This window comes from Eremomyces bilateralis (genome assembly GCF_010015585.1).
Source record: "Eremomyces bilateralis CBS 781.70 unplaced genomic scaffold P152scaffold_14, whole genome shotgun sequence".
Classification (NCBI taxonomy): Eukaryota; Fungi; Ascomycota; class Dothideomycetes; order Eremomycetales; family Eremomycetaceae; genus Eremomyces; species Eremomyces bilateralis.
This window is the reverse complement of record NW_022985080.1, coordinates 401,504-426,313: the sequence shown is the minus strand read 5'-3', so window position 1 is coordinate 426,313 and position 24,810 is coordinate 401,504. Positions and strand designations below refer to the sequence as shown.

At 53.8% G+C, this 24,810-nt stretch overlaps 9 protein-coding genes across 9 annotated transcripts; 5 read left to right on the top strand and 4 right to left on the bottom strand.

Moving 5' to 3' along the window:
- The first annotated feature begins 582 nt into the window (after positions 1-582).
- On the top strand, positions 583-2,665 carry P152DRAFT_69456 (uncharacterized protein). The gene is made up of 4 exons (XM_033683175.1): positions 583-670; positions 921-1,850; positions 1,902-1,974; positions 2,023-2,665. Exons 2-4 carry the CDS (start codon positions 992-994, stop codon positions 2,516-2,518), a joined length of 1,428 nt encoding a protein of 475 aa, XP_033532954.1. The 5' UTR covers positions 583-670; positions 921-991; the 3' UTR covers positions 2,519-2,665.
- A 1,021-nt stretch (positions 2,666-3,686) lies between these two features.
- Positions 3,687-5,263, top strand: P152DRAFT_489706 (DUF367-domain-containing protein; the record flags this gene model as incomplete). Its single annotated transcript, XM_033682144.1, has 2 exons — positions 3,687-4,428; positions 4,486-5,263. The coding sequence occupies 2 exons, from the start codon at positions 3,687-3,689 to the stop codon at positions 4,869-4,871; spliced, it is 1,128 nt and encodes a 375-aa protein (XP_033532953.1). The 3' UTR covers positions 4,872-5,263.
- Positions 5,264-5,491: 228 nt separating this feature from the next.
- Positions 5,492-7,322, bottom strand: P152DRAFT_459719 (uncharacterized protein). Its single transcript, XM_033679741.1, has 4 exons — positions 6,857-7,322; positions 6,715-6,798; positions 6,425-6,655; positions 5,492-6,250 (listed from the first exon to the last, which is right to left on the bottom strand). The coding sequence occupies exons 1-4, from the start codon at positions 7,019-7,021 to the stop codon at positions 5,660-5,662; spliced, it is 1,071 nt and encodes a 356-aa protein (XP_033532952.1). The 5' UTR covers positions 7,022-7,322; the 3' UTR covers positions 5,492-5,659.
- P152DRAFT_69372 (uncharacterized protein) lies at positions 7,243-8,483 on the top strand. The gene is made up of 3 exons (XM_033683173.1): positions 7,243-7,616; positions 7,686-7,819; positions 7,882-8,483. The coding sequence occupies exons 1-3, from the start codon at positions 7,362-7,364 to the stop codon at positions 8,342-8,344; spliced, it is 852 nt and encodes a 283-aa protein (XP_033532951.1). The 5' UTR covers positions 7,243-7,361; the 3' UTR covers positions 8,345-8,483.
- Positions 8,484-8,622: 139 nt separating this feature from the next.
- Positions 8,623-11,280, bottom strand: P152DRAFT_399409 (uncharacterized protein; the record flags this gene model as incomplete). The annotated part of the gene is made up of 4 exons (XM_033676512.1): positions 8,623-9,772; positions 9,824-10,161; positions 10,211-10,698; positions 10,749-11,280. The coding sequence occupies 4 exons, from the start codon at positions 11,278-11,280 to the stop codon at positions 8,623-8,625; spliced, it is 2,508 nt and encodes an 835-aa protein (XP_033532950.1).
- Positions 11,281-12,347: 1,067 nt separating this feature from the next.
- Positions 12,348-16,132, bottom strand: P152DRAFT_474917 (DNA repair protein Rad18; the record flags this gene model as incomplete). Its single annotated transcript, XM_033681369.1, has 8 exons — positions 12,348-12,402; positions 12,456-12,553; positions 12,606-12,654; positions 12,705-12,847; positions 12,901-13,162; positions 13,215-15,545; positions 15,594-15,979; positions 16,034-16,132. 8 exons carry the CDS (start codon positions 16,130-16,132, stop codon positions 12,348-12,350), a joined length of 3,423 nt encoding a protein of 1,140 aa, XP_033532949.1.
- Positions 16,133-16,414: 282 nt separating this feature from the next.
- Positions 16,415-19,818, bottom strand: P152DRAFT_459716 (short chain dehydrogenase). The gene is made up of 6 exons (XM_033679740.1): positions 19,363-19,818; positions 18,975-19,311; positions 18,033-18,916; positions 17,667-17,981; positions 17,495-17,602; positions 16,415-17,436 (listed from the first exon to the last, which is right to left on the bottom strand). The coding sequence occupies exons 1-6, from the start codon at positions 19,519-19,521 to the stop codon at positions 16,519-16,521; spliced, it is 2,721 nt and encodes a 906-aa protein (XP_033532948.1). The 5' UTR covers positions 19,522-19,818; the 3' UTR covers positions 16,415-16,518.
- A 651-nt stretch (positions 19,819-20,469) lies between these two features.
- P152DRAFT_399783 (uncharacterized protein) lies at positions 20,470-21,110 on the top strand (the record flags this gene model as incomplete). The annotated part of the gene is made up of 3 exons (XM_033676535.1): positions 20,470-20,641; positions 20,693-20,777; positions 20,828-21,110. The coding sequence occupies 3 exons, from the start codon at positions 20,470-20,472 to the stop codon at positions 21,108-21,110; spliced, it is 540 nt and encodes a 179-aa protein (XP_033532947.1).
- A 2,389-nt stretch (positions 21,111-23,499) lies between these two features.
- P152DRAFT_483197 (uncharacterized protein) lies at positions 23,500-24,783 on the top strand (the record flags this gene model as incomplete). The annotated part of the gene is made up of 2 exons (XM_033681930.1): positions 23,500-23,800; positions 23,851-24,783. 2 exons carry the CDS (start codon positions 23,500-23,502, stop codon positions 24,753-24,755), a joined length of 1,206 nt encoding a protein of 401 aa, XP_033532946.1. The 3' UTR covers positions 24,756-24,783.
- Between the last annotated feature and the right edge of the window lie 27 nt (positions 24,784-24,810).

The following is a 24,810-nucleotide window of genomic DNA, read 5'->3' as shown; positions in this document are numbered from 1 at the left end:
CACCATATGCTAAATATGCACGTGACAGCTGTGGAGTGTGGCTGCAAGTGTGGCTTGTTATCTGATATGGCATTATGGCTCACGCCTCACATAGTCAGCACTCAGCTGCAAGTGTGGCTGCTGGCTGGTTAGCGGATGTGGCTGTGAGGTCATCGGGTCCCTTGTAGCCTTGCAGCCTCAGGTGTCCAATCGCGAACCCTCCAGGTGATGATTCCGATCCGTTTCTCGTGCACCTGCCCGCCCCGAACTCTCTTACGCTTCACACTGTCTCTCTCCAGCTTCATACTCCATTTCTCTCCATTCACTTCCCTGTATCTCGACCACCGCTTCCTATCCCCTTGGCATGCCACCATTTTTGTTCTCGTCCTCAAAGCCATATCTCTCAATGTAGCCGCCGCCGATCTCGTCACCCTGCCCTGCATTCTTCCACACTTTGCCGAAGCTCCGTCCTTCCTACGCCAGATCGCCCGACTGTCACGACGCACTATCCACGGTCGATCGAGACATCCGACGGCGTTTTCTGGATCGCAAATCGATTGCGGTGGTTATACTCGTGTGGTTTGGGACAAAATCCGCGACGACGGTCCAGAGTCGTTGGCGCTACTGAGTGGTCTGTCATCGACCTGACGGGTGGGGGTACTCACAAAGACGAATATTTAGTCATTGAACAGTATGTCCTATCGTACATTCTCCAGAATTTTCCACCGACAGCCTACTATGCCTCAATGATCGTCTTTGTGACGGCGGTCTGGTTGTTGGGCAGCGTGCCCGACCGCTTTGAGAATTGGAATCCCAAACACCCCTTACCCAGCTGGCAACGACCCAGTTCTATGTTTCCAGTCTTGCTAATTTATTTTATACCCGCAGAAGACGCCTGACGATCACGCATGATACACGACCTGTCTTGTAACAACTTTCAGAATCCCCCTCATCGACTCAAGATCGCCAGAAATTCATTACAACAACTTGCGACGGTTATACCATAAGCGCAATGGCATCCCAGGAACAGCCCGGCTTGGCGGACCTAAAATCCGCTGCAGTGGACACTAGCCCGGAGCAATGGGAGAGTATGGATGACGATCGCTCCAGCAGCCTCAGCGAACCAGAAGACCCAACCGAGGAACGCGACATCGTCGTTCCGGATGAGGTTGAAGAGGAATCCGCCAGTGATGCGGAGAACGACACGGAAGCAGAGACCGAGAGACTGGACATCAGCCCTCAGAAATGGCTGAAGGTCCAAGTTGAAGAAGTTGACGAAGACAAGGCGAAGGAAGACGCTGAAGCACAGATCGACGAGATGGAACAAGATCAAGAGGACGTCGATGCCGCGTCAACCGGTACCCACACGCGAGAGCCGACGCCAGATATCTTGAAGGCGACCGAACCGGAAACTATGCCTCGAAAACGGAAGCGAGCCGCCGGATTAACAGATCCGCTCATGACCGGAGAAGATCCCGACGAGCCGGCCGCGAAACGAAGTCATTCCTCACAAGAAGAGAGCATTGCCGATCCCGAAGAAGAAAGGGAACCCGAGGAACCCGATCCGGATGAGAACGTCGACGAAGAGATCGCCGAACAACTCGTCGAGGAACTGGCTGCTCAAGCGCAGCCGGAGTTGGAGCCGGAGGTCGAAGTAGAAGAAAAGGAGGATGCGGTCATCGAGCAGGAGGAACCGGAAAAACCCAGTCGAGCCTTGAGATTCCGAAAAGGCAAGCGAAAAGGAAAGAAAGTGAAGGATCCGGAGCTCGACCGGGCCAGTGGGACGCCGAGACTTGGTCCGGTTGAAGGTGAGGATGTGGTGGAGGAAGAGGCTGATGAGGAAGATCCGAATGCTATCCAGGAGGAAGAAGGTATACCCACCTTGGTTCGTTTCAACTATGGCCCAAAGCTCATTCAGTTAGCTCTTACGAAACGAAAATTCGCTTTGGATATGCTCGGCGAAGTCGAACGGCAGTTTATTGCGTTTAAAGAACGGTATGACCCAACATCCACGCGGTGGACGTAAGCTGACCAACGTCATAGGCACCTGAACGAGCAAATCAACCACATCAACAAGGAACTCGAACTCCTCAACGAACCCGACTGCCAACACTCCGAATACCTCGCCATGCTACAATGCATCGACGAACGCCGCACCAACAAAGTCCAACACGAACACATCCACAAGCGCTACCGGATGCAGACCCTCCGCATCAAGGTCGTCGGCGAGCGGAGCCAGCTGCAGAGCCAGCTGCTCCAAGACCTCCGCGTCGCGCGGGAGAAAGCCCTTGAAGACGGATATAAGTATTTCCACGCGCTGCAACGGGATCGACGACGGTTCGGCGCGGATGACACGAACTACATGCACATGTTCCCGACCAAGCGATCGACGCAGGTCGAGCAGCAGACGGCGTATAACCTGGAAGTGTCGATTCTGTCGGGCATCGCGAAGCATGTCGGGTTCCCCGCAGCGCCGGATATGAAGGGACTGGATGACGCGGAGATCGAGAGTGATTTGCAAGCCATGAAGGTATGTTGAGGCGCTCTCCTTTACCTAACACAACCAGCACCCTTTGAAATGAACGAGAATTGACGTCGTCATACAGATCGCCCACCGTCCCGTCCATCCCGTCCATCCCGTCCGCCCCCTCGGCCCCACCCCCATCCTCGACGTCGCCCGCGAAACCCGCGTCGCCGAAGAACAATTCCTCTCCCAAACCCCCTGGGCCAACCCCCACCACCCCGCTCACCAGAACGCCACCTACCAACCCTTCGCCGCCCCTTCCACCACCCAACCCCCTGCCTCCAAACCCCCCGGCGACGCCCCTTTCGTCACCCCAACCACCCAACGCACCCTCCACGACCCGGGCTCGCACCCCGCGGCGGCGAACTCCGCCAGCACGATCGAGATGCCCAGCCATCCGAACTCCGGGGTCGCGGGGCAGCCGCCCAACTCTCACCATCGGACGCAGCGGGAATCGGAGGCGGAGTCGCCGAGCGTGAAGGTGAAGTGGCACGGGGAGGATTGGCGGTGGGAGAGGCCGAAGAGGGACGGGGCCGGGAGGGAGATAGAGGGGGGGATGGGTGTGGGGGGAGGGGAGCGGGATTTGGGAGGATCGGCGCAGAGAGAGATGGTGCAGGTGAAGGCGACGAGTCCGCCGAAGGATGCCGGGGGGGATTGGGGGAGTGCGATGAGGTCGGGGATAGGGCCGTTGGCGGTGGGGGCGCAGACGGTAAGTGCGTCGCGGTGATGGGGGACATCATAGTTTCCATCATGAGGAGTTTACTGTGTGCATCATGAGTTTTTCATCATGAGGGGTTTGGATGATGGGCTACGGATAAAGGAGATCGATGGATAGAGACTTCTGGGTTGAGCCCTCCCGGTCATGATATTATTAATATGGCAACGTGACTTGCCCATACTGTATGAAAGATTCAATGAATAGAAGTGGGTTCGATGGATTTTAATGAGCTGTCCATTGTTTGGGGCGATATCATGGGGTTTGCGCTCAGCGGACATGAATCATGGACGGAGAAGTGTGGCGGTCCGGTTCAGGTGGGGGTCAAGTTTTCAACCATCACCAAAGTCCAATATATCGACAATCACATCAACGCCGATCACCTTCAACACTCTACAATTCCAACATCTTACAACCCTATCCCATTCATCACACGTCAAGAATCCCATAATCAAGATAACCGCCACCATGGTCCGCCACAAGAAAGACTTCGGCCGCGGCAAGAAATACAGCAATTCCACCCGCCCTCTTCCCCGAACCCACGCCGACATCGACAACCCCGACTCCTCCTCCTCCCACCGCGCCCGCCCCCCCTTCAAAGCCGCCTGCTGGGACCTCGGCCACTGCGACGCCAAACGCTGCTCCGGCAAGAAACTCATCCGCCTCGGCCTCATGCGCTCCCTCCAAATCGGCCAAAAATCCGCTGGCATCGTCGTCTCCCCCAAAGCGAAGAAAGTCATCTCCCCGGCCGACAAGGAGATCCTCGAGCAGTACGGCGCCGCGGTGGTTGAGTGCTCGTGGAACCGTGTTGACGAGGTCCCGTTTTCGCGGCTGGGCGGGAAATGCGAGCGGCTCCTCCCGTACCTGATCGCGGCGAACCCGACCAACTACGGGCGGCCGTGGCGGCTGAACTGCGTGGAGGCGCTGGCGGCGTGCTTCGCGATCTGCGGGCGAGGGGAGTGGGCGGCGGAAATCCTAGCGTCGTTTTCATACGGGGAACAGTTTTTGGAGATGAATGGGGCGTTGTTGAGGAGGTACGCGGCGTGTACGAACGAGGAGGAGGTGAAAAAGGCGGAAGAGGCATGGCTGGAGAAGATTGAAAGGGAATATGAGAAGAGTCGGGTGGAGGGTGGGGATGTGTGGAAGGGGGGGAATTTGAATCGGAGGCGGTTGGATGAGTCGGATGAGGAGGGGGATGAGGACGACGAGGGTGGGGATGACGAGGGGGCTAGAAAAGGGAAACGTGGTAGCAATGGTGAGGGGGCAGAGGACGAAGAGGAAGATGAGGAAGAGGATGAGGAGGAGGAACGGGATTACGGACTCCCTCCCGAATCCGACGACGAGGAGGAAATGGCGGAGCTCCGCCGACGAGTCCTACAGTCGAAGACATTCACCAACCCTGAAGCCGAATCAAAAAAGCAAGCAACGATCCCACGACCCGAACCCCAGGGTCCCGTCCTCCGCGAAGATTCCGACGCCGAGTCCGGGTCGGATCTGGGGTTGGGGGAGGACGATGAGTTCGACCAGATCATCAATGCGACACCGGTGACGGATCGGATTGGGATCACGGGGAGACAGAGGTCGAGAGCCCAGGACGAGAGTTTGAGTGCTACGTTTTCGAGAAATGTGGTGATCGCGCCTAGTATCCGGTAGTAGGACATGCCCTGATCAGGATGACAACCGCTGGGTCTGATCCAGTTGGGAAAGGACAACCAACGTTGAATATCGGTACCGATACAGATATCGGAAATCCTGAGTCATTATCGATTGTTGTCCGGTACTTTCTCCCATCGACCAAAGTCCAGTCCATTTCTTGCTGCGCGTGACTTTGTTGTCTACCAACGTTCCCATCATCAGCGCCCTTCCTTGTGATATAAATTCCGTGTTAACCCACCACCTTCACGTAGCACTCTCCACCAGCTTTTACACAACTATCTATCTGTGATTGACCATCTCTGCGGAATCATAATTCAACCCATCTCCACATACTACCGCACTACGTCCTAGTCGCCAACATGGTGTTCTGCCGCTCCCCCACGCGCATCATGCGCAACATCTGCCAGAAACTCCGCATCAAGAGGAAACCACGAGCGCCGCAGAGTCCTAGCGAGGTTCCGTTCCTCGTCCATCGACCTCCGCAGGGACCACCTCCGGTTTTACAGCCGCTCTCACTGCCGTACGCCAATATCCGTACGTACATCACTGACGAACCCTCTATTGCGCTACCCAGAAGCTAATGCTCAGCAGCGCCCATCCCGGCGATGACGCAACGCCGGCATACATCGCGCTTCCTCGAGCATCTGGACGATGTACCCTATTACACCACATTCGACGCAGACCTCCTAGCCATAGTCGAGAGGAACGCCAATCCATGAATCGAGACACCCTCAAATATATCTCCGCCAGCCACCTCGAACTTTTCCCGCCCCAAAACATCATCCTCACTCCTCCGGCGCCTCTTCCACATTCGCTCTCGGCGGTCCTCTCGGCGGCCCTCCTGATTTCGGTGGCCCTGACTTCGGCGGCGGCGGCACCCCTCCCCCCGCCCTCGACGGTTCCCGATCCTCCATCCGACTCTTCTCCTCCCCCTCCGCAAAATACGCATCCATCGCGTTCCCCGGGCTGCCCGCTCGTGCATGCGGCGCATGATGCCGTCCCTTCCGCCCATGCTTCACGCCGTGGGCGGCCGGCGCATCGGGGGATTTGGGCGGCGGCGGAGACTGCAGCAGGTTCGCGGGGACGAGGAAGTCGCCGTGGCTGGGAAGATTGGTAGCAGGTGTGGGGGTGGGGGCGGGGTGTTCGGTGGAGATGGAGCTGGGGGGGCGGGAGTCGGAGGGGGTTTCGTAGAGGGTTTCGCCAGGGGCTTGGGGGGGTTCGTCGAGTGGGGGAGGGATGCGGTGGAGGGCACCGAAGCCGAGGACGCAGCCTAGGGCGCCTTGGCCGCCCCAGCTGCGGGACGGAGTGATAGTGACGGGGCGGACGACGTTGTATTCGTGGTTATAGACGTATAGTCTGAGAGGGCGGTTGAGGAACTGGGAAGGGCGTTAGCCGGGATGAACGCCGAGGGCTCGGAGAGGAAGGGAGCCGCTCAAGCACGAAGGGAATGTCCTCAATCATCTGAGAACAAAATCATCTCAGAGGGCACATTGAAAGCCATGGCATGTAAATAGGAAACATTCAGGAATATCCGAATGCCATATTCTTACATCTTCAACCAGTTCACCTAACCCAGACTCGCCCCGCACCACACCCTCGGGGCTCCCAACGACGTAATCGCCATACGGTAGCAGCCCAGCTTGGTCTGCCGGAGAATTCGCCGTGACATCCAGGATATGCCAGACGTCCTCCGTCGAATTCAACGGGTTCCACTGCATCGACATGCCCAGCGCGGGCGCGTCCTTCGGGACCTGCACGTACAGTTCGCGAATCCTCTGTCCCTGCGAATAGTCAGCATGCATGCACAATCCCATCCCCGCGTCTCGGGAAGATCCAGTACCTTTGCGCTCCACACCCCCAGACTTATCGACGTGCCTCCGCAATTCCGCACCTCCGTCGCGAAGAGGTCGGGATCCGGGCTGTCCTGTCCCACGAATCAGCGCTCCGTTTCCGCGAATTGATATTCGGAGGTTTCCACTCACGATACTGCGTCCATTGATGCCGATCACGAAATCAAACCACGGCTCGATGGGGATATCTGGGTTCGCGTTCCTGAGGACCTGGAAGCCGGAGGCGCGGTGGAGAGGGTGCTGCTGCTCCGGCTCCGCGTCCAGGCGGCCGATGATCCGGTTTAGGGCCCCGAACATGATGACAGAGCTCGAGAGGCTAATTTATCATTATTTTAACTCGATTTATGATCTTTAATGTTGTTGACGACACATTTCAAGCTCATGATGTCTCTAATGCGGCGATATAATTGGTTGCTTGGAGGCGCAAGGTGAACGGTAGTAAGATTACGGCGGACGAGACGGCCCAGTGTCTCAGTAAATAACAATCAATTGCCATACTGCCTGGACTCCCAATTCCCATCGACGCAAATGGAGAGAAGAAGTCGAAATTAAATCCCTCCAAGATCCGAGCATACAAGTAATGGCCACCGGATAACCCAGCCCCTCAAAAAAGAGCTCCAAACACCCTACCCCAACCATGGACTTCCCCCCCATCACCCCGTCCGCCTTCTTCTCTCCCTCCAAAGCCGCCGCCCAGCGCGCCCAAGCCAAAGACTGGCATTTCATCGACACCTGGCTTGCGGCCAGACGCCTCGGGACCGTGCAGTTCGAGCGGAATGACGCGACGCTGAAAGCGCTGCTGGCTCTGATGGGGGCGAGCGAGCGGGCGGATGAGGAGCGGGAGTTGGTGTGGACGGTGGAGGCGGAGGCGGTGGAGGAGCTAAGGGAAAAGGTGCGGGTTGGGGGTGTTTGAGGTGTTTGTGGATTTATTTTGAGGATAGAGCTGATATTGGGGCGGTAGGTGAACGAACCGGATTGGATTGATGCGTTGCTTGGGGAGGTGGGGAGTGCGATGGATGCGAGGTCGAGGCAGATGTTGGAGTCGCTGTCGTCACTGATGGTACAGTACGATGCTACCGGATACGATGCTGAAAGGTATGCATCTCTACCCTCCCCTTACAACCTCCCACTCTTTCCACGATCTAACCCGGAGCTAGCCTCGCCCACGCCATCCTCTCGAAATCCATGCCCCCACCCCACGCCACCACCACCGCTTCCTCCCTCCTCCCCACCTTCACTGACACTACCATCACCCGCCTCGCGCACACCCAATCCACCCTCCCCACCCCCCACCCCGACCTCGCCACCCAGACCCTCGACCTCGCCCGCGCCACGAAGACCCTTCGCGCCAAGATCGCCGAGTACACCGACCGGCTCGGGTCCGCGAGTCCCGCGAAGGGTGAGGAGGTGGGCGTGGATGTGGTGGGGAGGGTGGTGGAGAGGGAGAGGGAGGTGGAAAGGTTGAGGGGGGAGGTGGAAAGGTTGGAGAGGGAGCGGGAGGCATGGAAGGGGTTGCCTCGGGGGGTGGAGGAGGCGAGGAGGGAGGTGGGGAGGGTGGAGGGGGAGTTGGGGGAGTTGAGGGGGAGGAGGGAGGGGTTGTTTGCGAAAATGGCCCGGTGATGCGGTGGTGATTTTAGGGATGGGATGGAATTAGTGGAGTTAGGTGTTCTCCATTACATGGAGAGGTTCGGATGGGCCTTTGGCGTTTATGACTGGGTCGGGGATATATAATCTAGGACCCCTTGCACGATCATCGAACGTTGGCAGGAATGCCAAAAGACACTCGCAAGCATGCAATAATTCGCATTAACCATGCAAAAATACGGGAGCTCGATTCCCGCACAATAATCCCTTCAATAATCGTACACTCGTTTCCATCACCTTCAGGCCTCACTTCGTCAACCCCCTCTAGGATACCCACCAGGCAGATCAAAACTACTACCACTGCTCTCCCTATGCGTCCTATACGTCCGGAAATAATTCTTTTCCGGATCCGTCCCGTCTACCCCTTTCATCATCGATATCGAGTCGTTGGACGGAGTTGTAGGAAGCGTGCTCGGACTTATTAGCGGCTCGGTGGAGTTTGCGTAAACCGGGTTGATGCGCGGAGGGGGCTCGTGGCCCGCGTTCATCGACCGGGCGGATGCAGTTCCGAACGCGCTCGCGCCGCCGGTGAGATATCCATTTTGTTCCGAGCCGGGGTTTGAAGGGTGGTGTGGCAAGCTATCTGGATTCGCCGCGTTCGTCGATTGCTCGGACGCGTAGCCGGCGCTCGGAGGGTCGGCGCGTGGGTTTCGAGGGAGGTATGAGGTATCGGTCAAGGTCATCCTCGGCATCCCGCCCGGGCTCGGCGATTGCTGATGGTTGACGGGCGGGTGATACGCGTCGTACCCCGATGGGGTCGGGCTCGCGGCATGACCGTGTTGTAGAGCAGGATTCGAAGGAGACGGCGGGTGGGCCAGGCTGGCTTCGTGGAGGCCACCGGCCATCGCGCTCAGGTCATGGTCGATCTCGGAGCTCCCACTAGATGCCGAAAGCGGGGCGTGTAAGTGCGGTGTGATCTTGACATCAGACGGGAATCGCCCACCTGGTTGCGGTCGCGGCGGTCCGCGCTCTGTCTTCGGATCGTGCTCGGCGACCCGGGGGTTGGACAGCGTCGATGAGTTGGCGGAGTATGGCACCTCGTCGGCTTCGTCTTCTTCGAGCGCGCTGTCGCCGCTGATGGATCGGGCGCTGCCGGCGCTGATGCTGCGGGCGTGGCGGCGGACGTAGGCGTTGCGGGATTCGCCGGAGCGTTCGGTGAGGGCTTTGATGTCTTCGTACCAGGCGAGCATGGTCTCGTGCGATTCGGCGCGGAACACCCAGGTGTGACCGCGGTGCATGGCTCCGGTTTGGCGCCCTTTGAGGATGAATTTGTGCGATGAGGATTCCGGTTGGGAATGCGAGCCGACTTTTTGGTCGGGAAGGTAGAGCGACATGACCGGAGGTTGGGAGTAGATACGGTCGGCCGATTTGAATTCATGGATATGCGTAGGTGACAGCACATACCTGGAAAATGTAAGCCAATGACGGACAGGTTATCAGTAACGTGTAACATACCATCCAGGTGTGTAACTTTTCAGGTATTTGCTCTTCCGTTCCAACATGCCAGCGCGAACTTCCGTAGCGGCAGGGTGATGCTTCCCAGGATACTCGATCTCTTCAATCCGCCTCAGAGGGAGATCTGGGCTGATAAAGTGTGGATCACGGCCGATAAATGTCGTCCACTCGTACTCTTTTGGCATCGCGATCGGACCCGAGCGGAGCAGGTCGACGGTAGAGTAGGATTCATCGGCATCCCGCTTCAGAATACTAGCCAGCGCATTATATGCTTTCTGGATTTCGCCGACAACAATGGACTCCAGCTCCCGTCCTGAACCCTCCAAGTTCAAATATGCCTACCATCGATTAGCGGCAATCCCAGCTGATGTAGAACCGTAAACCTACCCTGTGGAGGTAATTCTCCTCATCAATCTGTCGCTCAACCTGTCTATCGACTCGCAACCGAATCACAAACGGATCATCTTTGCCGACTACAGAGGACGGATCCGTATCGACAGCCGCGAGGGCTTCCTCGAGTACCGTGACCACCTTCCTCGTTTGATCTTTCTCTTTGTCCACCGAATTCTTAAAGTCGCCAGCCAGAGATTTGATCTCTTTGATCTTTTGCGACAGATCGGCGCGGAGTCCGCTGAGCTGCGCGATGACTTCGTTTTCCATGTCCCGGGCCTTGTTCGACTCCACCAACGCTTGTTTATGGTAGTCGCGCAGGATCCGATTGGCGTCATTGATCCCGCCGTCGGTTAGAAACACGGACGGCGCATTGACGTTGTTAATGACGCTCGAGACTTTTAACAACGCCTTCGCGCGCTGGTCGTAGGAATTTTGGAGTTCGCGGAAGTACGTGATTAGATCTTTCAAGAACTTGCGCCATGCTGTCGAATGCGTCAGCCGCTATTCAAACCAACCATTCCTTTCCCCTTACCTTGAAACCGGTTCGCAAGGATATCTGTCGGCGATCCTGAAGTCGGAACCGGCGTATGAAATGCGCTATTCGTCAATCCCGTCGACTCCCCCGGTGCGTCATCCGTCGGGCTATATCCCTTGATACTCCCCGCATGAATACTCCGCCTGCTTCCTTTCCTCTTGAGACTCGACTTCCGGCGCACTGACGCCTGCTTCTTGATCGTATTGCCCCGCGACGGCAGCGCGCCCTGGCTCGCGTTGGATGCTCGCGACGACGACCGGTACAGATCCGGGGACATCGAATGGCTCATTACGGAGTTAGTGCGCGAAGGGGTGTCGAAGCCTTCGTTGAAGCGGCTAGTTTGGTGCATCGAACGGGACAAAGGAGACGCCTCGGTTGGATTCCCGAGCGTGGTTGTATAGTCGCTCGGCGGCGGTGGATATCCGGAGGTGGTCGGCAGACCGTATCCTTTGTCGAGGAATGAAGGGTTGGTGGGAATTGGGACCGAGTGATATGGGTCGCCGGTTGAGGGACCGGGCTGGGAAGCCATGATGGATGCGACACGGCGGCGCGATGCGGGTCGCGAGGATCGGACAACTAGGAGACAGGATAGGATATTTGACCTTTTAGGTTGAAGAAAGTGAGAATAGAATAGAGGAGAGCTGACCGTTAGGGTCTTAAAGAGCGTCGGACGTGAGGATTATTATTAGTTGCTGCGGCTTGGATTGCCTACGCGGCGTCGCAGCCAAGCACAGCAATGATGTTTAGCTCGTGGTCGTGACGATGGCTCGTGCGGGCTTTTAATGGCTGAGGCGCTGAGCCGCTGAGGCCTGAGTGGGGAAGATCAGCGCAATGCAATCTATGAAGGGTAAGAAAATGAAGGATAGGATAGAATTCGAGGGCAATCGAAGGGATGCGGATTGATGAAATGGGCAATAGAAGGTCGTCGTCGTTCTGTCGTGATGTTTGGCGCGTCGTGGGAGCGGCTGTTGATGCCTGACGTCACGAATACCTCGAGCAAAGCCCAGCCATGAGCCAACATCTCCCCCTTCAATCACTTGGAGTTACCGGTATCACGAAGCTGTGAATGGTTTGGTCAATGGTTAATAGTTACATCAACCCTTCGATTTTACAGGAATTGGTCGTAGTACAAGCATTGGAATTTCCGGTGCTGGATGGTGGTACGATCTTGAATGAGTGAATGCAGAATGACTGCTTCTTGTCCTGCTGCTCATTGTTCTCTTGGTCGACTATCCGGACATCAACCAGAATGGGCAATGAAAGGCTCAAGAATGATACAATGCGCTTCCGTAGTTCCCACTACAAAGTGCATGATAACTCCTCGTAGGACATAACTTCTTGTAGGACAGCATGAATATTCCGTGTATGACAGCGTTGATTGTTGATCCACTCTCCGGTATTCACTGTCGTTGCTTGGGTCCCTGTTAGTCCATCGACCTTAAACGCAGCGTGGAAACATTGGCAAGGCCCAGGCCATCTAGACCACCAGGAAGACATTATGCAGGTATCACAACAAGGCAAGGAATATTATATTCCCGATGGACAGCCGAACGAGTCGTTCTTGTATCGAGGGACCCGATGAAGTCAGCCCTGGCATCAATTCTGTCGTCCGAAGTTCAGGGTCGTCTGTCCTCGTTCGGGGTCGCTCATCCTGTGTTCCACGTCAGCAAAGGTTCAAAAGAATATAAAACGGGGGATACGTACTTGATCACCTTGACGTCGCTCTTCAGCTCCACATTCCCCATGGCCTGCGGGGTGATCAGTATGAACTGTCGGCTCACTGAATCCCGAGCGGCAGATATCTGTTCAGGTCAGCAAGCATTCAATCGGAAGATCGCTAACATAATTACTTACCATCATCGATACACTGGCGGATCGATTGACGCTGTCCATAAAAACGTCGCTGCCATGGAATTAGTATGCTTTGAAGGCCGCGCGAGGGCGATATCTTACAATTCATCCAGACAACGAATCTTGGACCCCATCGCATCCCATAGAGCAAGCAGCAGGCAAATCGTCGAAAACGACTTTTCTCCACCCGAAAGAGTTTTGGTTTGACGGCCATGAGACTGCCCTCGAGTCATGTCCGGTTCGACCTTGTGTACCACATCAGCCCTTGTCAACCTAGCGATACAAAGGACAAGCTTACCCTGATGTCCAGCTCGTGCTTGGTATGGCTGATGATCATATCGCCTCTGAATTTGCGCTCGGCGAGTTTCATTCTGAAATCGCCCCTAGCTCGAACGGTGATGATCTTCCGGAACTGCTGCCATCGGAGACGGCGATTGACGAGCGCGTTCTTCAGCATCTGAGCGGCATGTTCGAGGTTCGCCTGCTGATTCCTTGCCATCACTAACAGCATCTTGGCGTCGAAGGCCTTTTGTTCGAGTTCTTCCACTGTCCCTCCGAGCCTGGAAGCGGTCAGCGTTTAGACACAATCGAAACCATATAAATCAGACTTACTCTCTAGTACTGTCGGCCTGCTCTTTCAAAAGTCTCTCATGCTTCGACTCAAGAAATCTGTGTGTCTCGTTTGGCTCGATTGCGACCCGCGCGGAGATATTCGAGGCCCCTTCGATGAATTCCTCAACCGTGCCACGCTGCTTCTCGATATTTTCCTTGATCAATTCGGATTCTACATTGGCATCTGCCACTTTCGCAATGGCCTCGTTCTTCTGAAAGAGAGCTTGTTGCCGCTTGTGCTTGAGCTTGTCCTCTTTCACCTCCAATCGGCTGATATTGGAATCGATGGTAGCAATTTCTTTCTGAGCCTCCTTGCTGTGCTGGTCGATATCCGCTTGTTTGGCTTTGAGACCTTTGATTGTCTCCGCAAACTGGGCGAACGTCCTCTCGAGCACATCTAGCTCCTTCTCTTTGGATGCCAAGAAGTCCTCGAGGCTATTGATCTTTCCTTGCTCAGGGGTGCTGTCCGTAATCTGGTTTTCTAACGATTCCACGTCTCCTTCAGCACGCTGTTGGGCAACAAGTAAACCTCTTCCACGATGGGTGAGGTTCCGTATATCTTTTCGGCATTCTTCTAGCTTGCGGGTTTCCGATCGCTTGTCGTTCTGCAAATCCGAGAATTCGGATTTCAGCGCTTGAAGGGCTTCCCGTTCAATATCAAGTTGCGCATCAACCTCACCTAACATTCGGGGCGCATCTCTCCATACGTTGACAGGCCCAGACGTGTGCCCACCAGCTTGAGTAAGCGAAAGCATTTGACCGAAACCTCGTCTGTGCTCATTCAGCGAAAGGCAGCGCTTGACTTTAGCTGGCTTGTCCGACGTCATCAGCTTCGTTCCGGCTGGGATGTTTTCGGCAAGGGCGGTATGTTCAATCGACTGGTTGATAATCAGTTGGTTGCGGACCAAATCGTTGTCAATCTCGAGCACACGCATGATGGTCAGGATGTGCGGAGCTGGCTCGTTCCGCGAAACCTTTTCCATGATGGACGGGTCACCATTGCCAATGATGATCGGGAAATTGTAGCCAGCTTTGGTCATAAGTTCCGCCAGCACTCGTCGATCGGCCGGTGAGGTCACCACAAAGTTGTTCAGGACACCCCCAAAGAAGCGTTCCAGAACGGAAGACCATTTGGGATCTTTCAGTCGGACATGGCTGCCAATAGGTCCAACGGGACGTTCGCGGAATCTTCGGTCATTCTGGATCAGCCGTAGCAACTGCTGCAACCCTCGTGGGTATGCATCCATCCACTGGCGCTCTTGATTGCCTAGGTCATTAATCTGGCGTTCCTTCATCTTGATCTCCCCTTCCTTTTCGCGGAGCCGATCCTCAGCGGCTCTAACGTCATTCACTGCGCTTTTATCGTTTTCACGAAGGTCGGCCAGATCTTTCTTATTCTGATCCAGCTCCTGAATTGCCCGCTGCAACTTGGCCTTCACCTCGACCAGCTCTTCTTGTTTGCGGGCGTGTTCTCCTCCATCGACCATTTCAATACGTCGTTTTTCTGCCTCGATGTCCTGACGACACTTTGCGACACCCTTGCGGGCGCTTTCCCGCTCGCCATGAACGTCTCGCTCTTGCCCTAATGCGTCGGTGAGATCGGAGCTGTTCTCGTCGGATGCCTCTTTCCACTTCTTCCGCTCGTCTTCATGAGGCTGCTTGCTGTCGCGTAGACTCACAATTGTGTTGTGGCAATCGGTGGCCTTCTCATCTTCTTGTTCGTAGACAACGGACATTGCTTCTTGCGATTCGCGAAGGGACTCGATCTTTTCCATGTTGGTCTCGAGCTTCCTCTCATGTTCTGCCAAGAGATTTTCTTGTTCGACAACTTGACACCAGGCAAGTTTGCGGCTATTCTCGCGTATCTTATCGCCGATGCTTCGCATAGCTTCAGCACGCTCCGATTGTTTCTTGGCATCCTGGTACCTCCGCTTCAGAACGCCCAAATCCTGTTCTTTGAGCTCCATCTGATGCTCGATCAAATCAATCTTCTCCGCAATGAGCTTGTAGTCGTGGTCGAGTGTCTCCAGCTGAGTCCCCTTGTAGAAAAACTTATACTTGTCCGATGGTGTAGATGAGCTGAGAAACTGCCTTGCCATGTCCTGCGTCAAGACCATCATGGGATTGTCAAGCTGCAAACAAAAGGCATCAGTGATATCCTCTAGGTCCTTCTTCTTCGTAGAAATGATTTTGCCTTGAGCGCTCTTGATTCGAAACCCGCTCGAGCCAGACTTGCTGAATTGTCGTTCTACGATAATCGACTTCCCGTACACATCGTGTTTGTATGCGCCAGGGCCTTGATTCTTGAGTTTGACGGCAAGAGTGGCGTTCCTTGACAGTTGAGTAACAGCTCCTGCGCAGAGTTGATGAAATACTTACTCTTGACCCTCTTTAATGAACGCTTTTAAACTCTGCCCACGATTTGTCGAAGCTGCTTTGCCGCCGAGACATAAAGTTAATGCTGTGAGCACCGCGCTTTTCCCACTTCCATTGTGCCCAATGATGAAGTTGATAAGCGGTCCCAACTTAACTTCCAGGCGTGAATGGCACATGAAGTTGGTGCAGGACACCTCTTCGATGATTCCACATTCTGCAGGGGTATTCACGAGGTGGTCGCCGACCGGATCGTGGGATGCTTGGTTCGATTCCTGGTCTCCGAGTACGGAGTCCTCTTCGCCGTCGGTAGAAAGATCAACCACCAAGGCGCTGCCGTCGCTCGACTCATCGTCGTCTTCGGGCTGTTGCGATAATCGAACTCGTTTACGCTGATATGTATATGAGTCTCTGATCTCAAATGCTGCAATAGGACATATACGTACTGGTTCCTGGCGGAAACTTGGCGCAGCAGACTCCGACAGGATGTCTTCGTTCTCGTCGCCGTCGGTTCTTGACCGCTTGGAGCTTGCAATGTACGGCATTTAGATATGTTCTTCTGCTACATCAGCTCTTTGCGATATCCGGTTTCGCGGTCAATAGATGCGCAAAACCCAAGGCAATACTGCAGAAGGAATTATCAAGTCGCGACGACCCCCAGTTGTCGTGTTGAACACCAGTCTTGGCAAACGCGGTTTCGCGTCTGTCACGTGATCAAATTTATGGGTCAAATGACTTCAGCTTCTGATCACGTGCAGTTCAATTAACGTTTCATCAATCGTCATATCAACAGAATGGATCAGATTGACTTCATTCAACAATTAAGGTACCGAATTACGGATGTAAATACGCTTTTGCAACCTGCACTACGATCTCATATAACTCTTACTCAAGAAAGCAAAAGTCGCTATACAGAAATCCTACGGAATGTCTACAACGATGCCTTGTGGCCTCCCAATAGTTCCACCGCAGCATTGGAGATGCAGACTTTCCCAGTATCCTTAACCTCAACCTGGTAGATGACCTTGTTTCCTTCTTTCCACATCTTCGTAACGAGCGTCTGACCAGGGAGGACGGTACCGGCGAAACGGACTTTGATGTTTCGGAAAGGCCCGTACGTGCTATACACGTGTTTCCCACTGATACCAAAGCTTGCCAGTCCATGAAGGATGGGAACTTTAAACCCACCGGCAGAAGAGAAAACAGGATCGATGTGGAGCGGGTTGAGATCACCGGAGAGTCGATAGATCGCCGCCGCCTCTTCGGAGATTGTCTCCTCGATGACAGTGTCTGGTGCGCGTTTCGGAGGGACATTCGCAGCCGTAGATGCGCCTCTATCTGCTGGGGTTCTCGAACCACCGAACCCTCCCGAGCCACGGATGAAAGCGACGTTCTCATTGTAGAAAATCGGTTCGCCGGCCTCGTTGACAGTCTTGAAGGCCCGTTTGACGAGAGCGGCGTTGCCTTTGTCAACCACCTCCAGGAGCGAAGTCTTGGTGATCAGCTTTCCGCTGGTTGGGATTGGAAATTTGAGGACCTCCATATACTGCTCACCGTGCAGGAGCATCCTCATGTCGAAATTGGGCACGATGTCCTTCAAATTGAACGAGGATTTGGAGAAGTATGTCGGGATGATGCCGAACGTTGGCAGGACTTGGAAGTTCTTGTCGCCCTCGTACACCAATGGAAGTTCGGCCCTCTTGGCCCCGAGGCCAAGGTTATATAGGATGACCTCTTTGTTGTCATACGAGTAGACAGATGCCTCACTCTCGACTCCGATTGCTGCATTGACCTTTGACAGGTACCTTCTCTTCTCCCGATCTTCAGCAGTTGTTTCGAGCGACTTGCCCTAAGAAATGTCAGAAATCTTTGTCCAATTGCAAGGCTAGCTGTGGATTGTTACTCACCTTTTCGGCACTTTTCATGATATTTGCCATGCTATACTTGCTACCCTCTGCAGGGTCTTCCGGATTGTCAGCTTGGCCGTTGTCAAAATTGCAGATCTCCTTGAACGCCTGCGTCAGGTTAGCTTATATTGCATTGTCCAATCTGTATAAAGCAAGACAATTCTTGACTGACCTCCAGGACAGCTTCAGCTGATGGGACTCCCTGGTCGTGGGGGAAATCGACACCTCGAGCGCGTTGCCAGCGGGTGTTGGTGAAAAAGCCCGAGCCCACCTCATACAGCTTTCCTGGGGCGGTTGGAATGCGGTCAGCGCTGAGGGCCGCAACAAGAGGGGCAACGTATTCAGGCTTCAGCAGCTGGACTTCCTCCTCAGGCCTCACAGTCCTCGTCATGTTTGTGCCAGCACTTGGCGCAATGGCATTGACGTGAATGTTGTACTTGGCCCCCTCTCGTGCAATGCTCTTGGTAAATCCAATGATTCCGGATTTCTGCGCTCGGGTCAGTCTCTTCCTTCCGTCAATTCAATGGATCCAACTCACCGCAGCGGAGTAGTTCGCTTGCCCAAAATTGCCGTATATCCCAACAGTTGAAGTAGTGTTGACGACTCGGCCAAACTTCTGTTTGATCATGTGTGGCCAGGCAGCTCTCGTCACCTTGTACGTTCCGCGCAAGTGGACACTGTACACATCGAACCATTGCTTTTCCGTCATGTTGATGAACGCGCGGTCCCCAAGGATACCGGCATTGTTGATCAGGATATCGATACGACCGTATGCTTTGAGCACAGCGTTAACGACGGCCTCGCCATCCTCCACCGAGATTGGAATCGCAGTCGCTTCACCACCTGCCTTGCGAATATTGCTTGTGACAAGGTCGGCATTGACGACATCGTTCACTGCAACTTTAGCGCCGAGCCTTGCGAACATGTGGCAGTACGCCCGACCCAGCCCTTCGCCGCCACCAGTCACGAGCACAACCCTATTCTTGAAGGTGATGTTTTCAGCAGGAGGGCTCGGAGGAAGCTTCATGGCCCTCTCAAGGGTGCCAATGCTGTCCCCAATGCCGCTTCCGTATTCAGGCTTCGAAAAATCGTGGATCTTATCCCAGCCGTTCAACACGGCTCCGGCGGTCATGGTGTCATCTGGGCGCAGCAACAATCCGCCCGACCGCTCCCAGCGAATCTTCGAGAAGTGGCCCGCTGCAGCCTCGAAGATGGCTCCGGTTTCCCTGTTCGATGAGTGGACGAGGACAGCCACAATGGGGACCACCCAGTCCGGCTTCATGACCTCCATCATCTCGGGAGTCCACACCGTTTGCGTCAGTCGACTGGCTGCGCCGGGAACGAGGACATTCGCTACGATATTGTACTTGGCGCCCTCCTTAGCCAATGTCTCTGTGAAGCCAACCAAGGCGACTTTAGCAGCTAGAATAGGTCAGTACACTAATAACACAGTCGTTGTTCTATCCCACCTGAAACTTACAGGCATAGTTCGATTGGCCGAAGTTGCCGAAGAGTCCGGAAGCCGACGACGTGTTGATGATTCGACCATATCGCTGCTTTCGGAAATGCGGCCACGCTGCTCGCGCCGTTTTGTACGCGCCATGCAGATGCACCGCGTGGATCAGGTCCCAGTCCTTGTCCGTCATGTTCTTAAGCGTGATATCTCGAAGAATGCCTGCATTGTTAATGAGGACATCGATCCGTCCGAAATTCCCAATGGCAGTCTCGATTATCTTTTCTCCCTGTTCGACGTTGTTGAAGTCTGGCACTGCGATACCGCCAGCGGCCTTGATCTCGTCGGCAACTTGGGCAGCGACCTACACAATAGTTCAGGTGAGATTAACAATGGCTTTAGTTGAGCGACATACCCGTTGATCATTCCCAACTTCTCCATTAAACGTCCCGCCCAGGTCGTTCACCACCACCTTTGCACCTCTTGACCCAAAGAACTTGGCGTATTGCTTCCCCAGTCCAGCCCCTGCACCGGTAACAACCACCACCTGTCCGTCATAACGTAGTTCTGGCATGGTTACTACTGGTTTGATTTTTCCACAGTGTGAATTGTCATTGGAAACTTCTCTATTGCGACGCTCATAAGCATCGCCTAGTTATAATAGCAGGTTGCAGTTCGGGGTCGAATATGCGGGGAAGAACCGAGGATGACATACAACAACAGCCTCGCTCACTGACGCACCCTGGTCATCCCCAGATGTCCGCCAGCCGAATTCTCGGGATACGGCATTGCAGATATGTTCGGCACATCTTGCTCAGGTTACGTTACACACCACCCTATTCAAATATCAAGCGACCCATCCATGAACTTCTTCCATCGGATTACGAGCCTCGGAAATGGATCTCATGGAGCATCCAGCGGTGGTTAAGGAACCTGCAACTCTCCACGGCTATGGTTAGGCGGCTTAGTGGCTACCTGTTGCCCACGCTAGTCCCCGCACATCGCTCGGCCACCCCTGGCCCCTGCTGCCCGAACTTGCAGGACACTGCGGAGCTGCACCATTCTCTAATCTTTTGCGTCCTCGCTTTAAATAGTTAAGTTGGAAAGCTTAACCTTGACGGTGTGGCCCTTGACCATATGAGAGGTGTGTTGACGCTCATGACTTTCCCTCTCACATTAACTCGGCCACTCATGAGTTTCGCTATCTATCACGGAGGATATGGGGACATACCGCGCTTTGCGCCTAGACTGAGACGCTTAAACCTGGATTTACTCCAGAAGCTACCAAAGGTTGACTTGAACTGTCTGAAATCTATCGCGAGGAACCTCCCTACGCCGTTAAGTGAGATGGCTTATTGAGCCTGAGGGGCACTGGGCCTTGGCCCTTGGGCACTGCTCTGGGGAGTTCTATCGATAAGGCACGCTAACCGGAAGATCCCTGTAATTTCACAACATCAACCCAACAAACGGAAATGTGAATTTTCTTTGTTCAACCAAGTTTACCAAAAATAATCCCACAACAATGCCGCCGAAAAGTCTGAACAAAGTGCAAAAGCAGATCGCCAAGAAGAAGGGCGCATCGACGGCGCTCCATGAAAAGAGTCGCGATTACCGACGCCTTCAAAGAGCCAGTGCGCGGGAGGAAAAAGTGCATAAGCTCGTGGCATCAAGGGACAAACAAAATGATTCTTTCTGTTCGTCAGATGCTTCTGTCTGGATTGGAATCTTTGACTAATTTCGTTCAGTATCCCGGGTCGCTTTCTTTCATGGCGAAGCCAAGCTGGCAAATCGACCCCAATCAATCTCTGAGATGCAAGATATGATCGCACGGTGAGGCCAGTCAATCTCTTTCTGTGGCATTGTCGCTCATTTTACCTTAGATACATTGAACGAAGCGCGAATGAGCTTGCAAGCGTCAAATCCGAACGGCGACCCGGCCGGCCACCCAGCATCCGTGAGCATCAGCTAAGGATGCGTATCGATCAAGAACAGCGTGAATATCGATCCGGGTTCTGGATGCCGGATCTTGAGGATCCGAAGAACCTCGAGGCTTTGCTCGAGTGGCATGGCGAATGGGCGGGGTTGGCCCCTATGAATTTTGTGCGGATCTACCATGATGGCACCAAAAAAGAGTCGACTTTCCCGCCAAACGGCCAGTCCTGAGCAAGGGAGCAGCCCACCGAGTACTTATTCGATACGCTCTATATGGTCGCAGGCTCGTTCTTAGTTGAGACACGGTGTGGAGATTGCTGCGATTTCTAACCATCAGCCTCGCTTCATATTGTGACCAACGGTCTCAAAACCTCGGCTAAATTGAAGTCTGAAATGGTCGCTATATCTCCTTCAATCCGCTATCATGGAAGCTGCGGTATTCCAAGACTCTACAAAACCATATTACTAGACTAATGACCACGTGAGCTCAACCAACCAATATTCGAGATGAGTCTAAACTAACAAAACATCAAGGAGTGTTACCTTGTCAGCTGGTACTGGTCAAGATTCGAACGACAACTGTGGCTTCGATGACGAAACATCCTCCTCGAGACGTTTAATCAGGACCATGGGCGAACGATATCCCTATTTTTGTCTTTATTGAAATGACAAAGTTATTTGTCTGCTGCCGAGCTGCTCGGAGGCGCCACAAACCCTTGTTTCTACGATTCGTCAAGTACGATTGTCTTGCTGTTGTTTGGCTCTTCGTGACAGACTTATCATCCCTCGGATACTCAAGGACGGGAGCATATTTCAGCACTGTGCAAAGCTATGGACCGTCCAGCAGTTGCATAAGGCCTTCAGCGAGACAGATCCGCCATCCGTCGTGGGCAATTTCTCCTTTTTGGAGATATTAATTCACAATCGTTCAACTTAGTCCCCAACAATCGGACACATCCATTCTTTGACTGCAACATTTCCATCTTCATTTCGCCAACCGTATCCTTTGTCTAAAAGCTACGCAATGGATGACAAGCCTTTGTGTGTCAATCTTTGACGAAATTGCACCGTGTCTGATCCGTGATATAAGATCCACCCGCTCACGATCCGAAGCCATGATTCGAAATCCACACATCCCTCCTTCCCTTCGCTTTAGCTGTGCTAAGAATTCCCGGTCCAAACCCTTCCAAAAATTATATTCAACATGAGTAATGATCCACTCCCATCACGGGGCGGGCCCACAAGAGGAGCTAACGTAGCCCAATACATTAAAGGACCCGAATTTTGCCAAGAAACATTTCCAGCCTATATTAATGACCCCCAAGCTCGCCACCTAATAATTCCAGAACCGCAACGTCTAGCTGCAAGAAATGCCTTGCCCCCAGTAGAAGATATTACGTCCACGAACTTTCGGCAACTCACCGAAGATCGAAGGCTTAATGGCTACCACTTCGCCGCTAGTAATCCTCGGATCAGCTACGGCCTATTTGCCTAGCATTTCAACCCAGCCGGCCAGTATCTTGGGTCCTAATGGGGCACTTACTTTCAAAACAGAGACGACCCGACTGATGACTATGTTTGCGATTTAAACCGAGAAGAGGAGGGACGAGCACTCGCGTATACTGGAGGCAATCTAGAACTAGGGGCGTGCCGAATTCATTCCATGTAAGCGCAAGGAACGCTAGGAACGAGTCTCGACTCATCAACGACCCTATCGATATTGCCCAATATAGGAATCTCAGTGCGGCATCGATTAGACGCAAAAAAGCTAGCCTTATCGTAACCCACTAGGAGCCGAACGTCAGAGCAGACCAAGGGTACGTTCGGTTGTCTGGAGTGAATTGTCCCGGAACCAACCGTCCTGTATTGATTTTAGTAGTACTGATGTACGCATCTAGGGATATTCAGGCGGATGAGGAATTGTACCTGGAGTATGGTCTCAAATATTGGAGCGCAAGTCGATAGGGTAGGGGAGGGGTGATCGACGGGTTTGCATTAGACGCTTTAATTGTAGATGTTCCGAGAACCCTAAGAAATGTTGATAATTTCTTTGCAATTGGCTATTTTCCACTTCGTATATACCCAGGACACCATGTCTGTTGGGTTCCCCGTCAATACCGATATGTGTAGCTGATGTGTATACTTTGATCTGGACCCGTAGGACAGCCGAGACCCGGGAATTAGAACCTTTCATATGATGTGAAGACGATTTGATAACGGTAGTATCCAGACTGAGGAAGCCATCAATATCAGTGCATGCTACCTCTTTGATCTGGTGGAGAAGTCTCGCGAAGCAGTCCATTGAGAATTCGAAATGGAGCCCCTGAGGCCCTGACACCACAAAGCCAAGTTCCACGTTCACAACTTCTTTGAGAACAGACATGCAACAAATCGAATGGTCCACTATAGCAGACTACTATTTCGACTAAAGTAGTAAATAAAGTAGAAGATGCAATGCCAGAGTCGATGGGAACTTTTTTCTGATGAAGTGACGTTGATTTCAGGGTATGTCAGGTCCACGTGATCATACGGATACCTTGAGATCAGGACTAGGTACGATGATATACTGCTATTCAGACGACGACTGTATCAACCGCAATTGTTCCAACACGACGTTTGCATGTCCGCCAGAGTCAGCAGAAGACTGAACTCTCACCGAGGTGTGTCTCGACAGACAACTCTGCCTCCTCGTCCCTCTCCAACGAAGTTCGCCAACACCGTCACGGTCCCGCCGCGTTCGACGACCGACGATGGCATCCAGACATACCGCACGCGACGAGGGAACAATCGACCTCTCCCGCTCCCTCCTAGCCTGGATCCCTTGAGACGTGCCGCGCGGATCAACTTCAAGCAACCGGGTCCGGATCCCGATCCTGAGGAAACAGAGAGGTTTCACGCCCAGTTTGTTCGGAATCCCTATGGTACTGCAGGATGCCGCGATCGATGTATTGCCCATGCTGATGTTCAAAAGCACGTATGCTAGCCTCGCCGCTGCGACTTTGCACGTTGACCCAAGCGCGACTGCCGGCCGATCTATTGGCGAAGTTCTCCATTCGACTTGACCCCACCACATCCGAGCCACATCTACTCCCATCACATCTATACCTCCAATCGCTCCCGGACGAGGAACGCCCCCCACGGACGCGGGCGGCAGTGCTTCGCTCGGTCTACCTTTCACTACGGTACGATGTGATAGCGTTCATGACCGCCAAAGGCAAATGGAAGGGGTTCCAAGAATTGATGGCAGCGTCCACTCCACGGGAAGTCACCAGCAAGTTGAGATGGCGGGCGGATATGCCGCAATATATCCGGGACCTGCTCAGGCGGGGAGTTACCTGGAGAATGAAGCGGGCGCTTGAATCGGCGGACCCGGCGATCCTTGAACCATGCCCTGGCGGCGCGTTCGCCGCGGGTGACTTCGATGATGTATCCGCAGTGGTCTATATCAAACCGAAGCTGTGGTCCGACCGCGTTAAAGCCACGCATGCGAATCTGAAACAGGTCCCATTGCTTTCGAAAACTCTCCGAGGCCATTTTGTTGAGCGATTGAAAGAAATGGGCGATCGCCTACCCGAGCGATTCAGAGTGGTGGAGCGACCGATGGCTCAAATATCAGGGTCGCACTCGATATTTCCTCCGCAGCTAGCCGAGTGGGTTATTTTCCCGGATTCTTGGGTCCACGAGGTAGATTATAGAGGAAAGAAGATCCCGGTGTTTAGTCTAGCGGACTTGCTTGGTGAGGAAAAGGCTCGTGAGCTGGTTGATGGCACGGAATACGCGGATGTAGATTGCGTGGTGTTGAAAAATGACGAGAAAACCTCCCGTCTGCATCAGAGCCTGGTGAAGCTCGAGAGATACGTAGCAGATGGTATCTAACTCTACGACAAATTCAATGAATAAATCCAACGTAGATGCATCCCATCATTCGGGT

What these genes read in the sequence shown, in the direction of transcription:
- P152DRAFT_459719 (XM_033679741.1), bottom strand. Translation starts at nt 7,021, where the DNA reads ATGTTCGGGGCCCTAAACCGGATCATCGGCCGCCTGGACGCGGAGCCG. An exon ending in TGGGGGTGTGGAGCGCAAAG is followed by an intron (nt 6,656 to 6,714) that starts GTACTGGATCTT and finishes GACTATTCGCAG; the next exon opens with GGACAGAGGATTCGCGAACT. An exon ending in TAGGTGAACTGGTTGAAGAT is followed by an intron (nt 6,251 to 6,424) that starts GTAAGAATATGG and finishes CGCCCTTCCCAG; the next exon opens with TTCCTCAACCGCCCTCTCAG.
- P152DRAFT_69372 (XM_033683173.1), top strand. Translation starts at nt 7,362, where the DNA reads ATGGACTTCCCCCCCATCACCCCGTCCGCCTTCTTCTCTCCCTCCAAA. An exon ending in TGGAGGAGCTAAGGGAAAAG is followed by an intron (nt 7,617 to 7,685) that starts GTGCGGGTTGGG and finishes TTGGGGCGGTAG; the next exon opens with GTGAACGAACCGGATTGGAT. An exon ending in ACCGGATACGATGCTGAAAG is followed by an intron (nt 7,820 to 7,881) that starts GTATGCATCTCT and finishes ACCCGGAGCTAG; the next exon opens with CCTCGCCCACGCCATCCTCT.
- P152DRAFT_459716 (XM_033679740.1), bottom strand. Translation starts at nt 19,521, where the DNA reads ATGCCAGAACTACGTTATGACGGACAGGTGGTGGTTGTTACCGGTGCA. An exon ending in AAGTTGGGAATGATCAACGG is followed by an intron (nt 19,312 to 19,362) that starts GTATGTCGCTCA and finishes ACTATTGTGTAG; the next exon opens with GTCGCTGCCCAAGTTGCCGA. An exon ending in TCATGAAAAGTGCCGAAAAG is followed by an intron (nt 17,437 to 17,494) that starts GTGAGTAACAAT and finishes GACATTTCTTAG; the next exon opens with GGCAAGTCGCTCGAAACAAC.
- P152DRAFT_69456 (XM_033683175.1), top strand. Translation starts at nt 992, where the DNA reads ATGGCATCCCAGGAACAGCCCGGCTTGGCGGACCTAAAATCCGCTGCA. An exon ending in TGCTATCCAGGAGGAAGAAG is followed by an intron (nt 1,851 to 1,901) that starts GTATACCCACCT and finishes TCATTCAGTTAG; the next exon opens with CTCTTACGAAACGAAAATTC. An exon ending in TTTATTGCGTTTAAAGAACG is followed by an intron (nt 1,975 to 2,022) that starts GTATGACCCAAC and finishes CCAACGTCATAG; the next exon opens with GCACCTGAACGAGCAAATCA.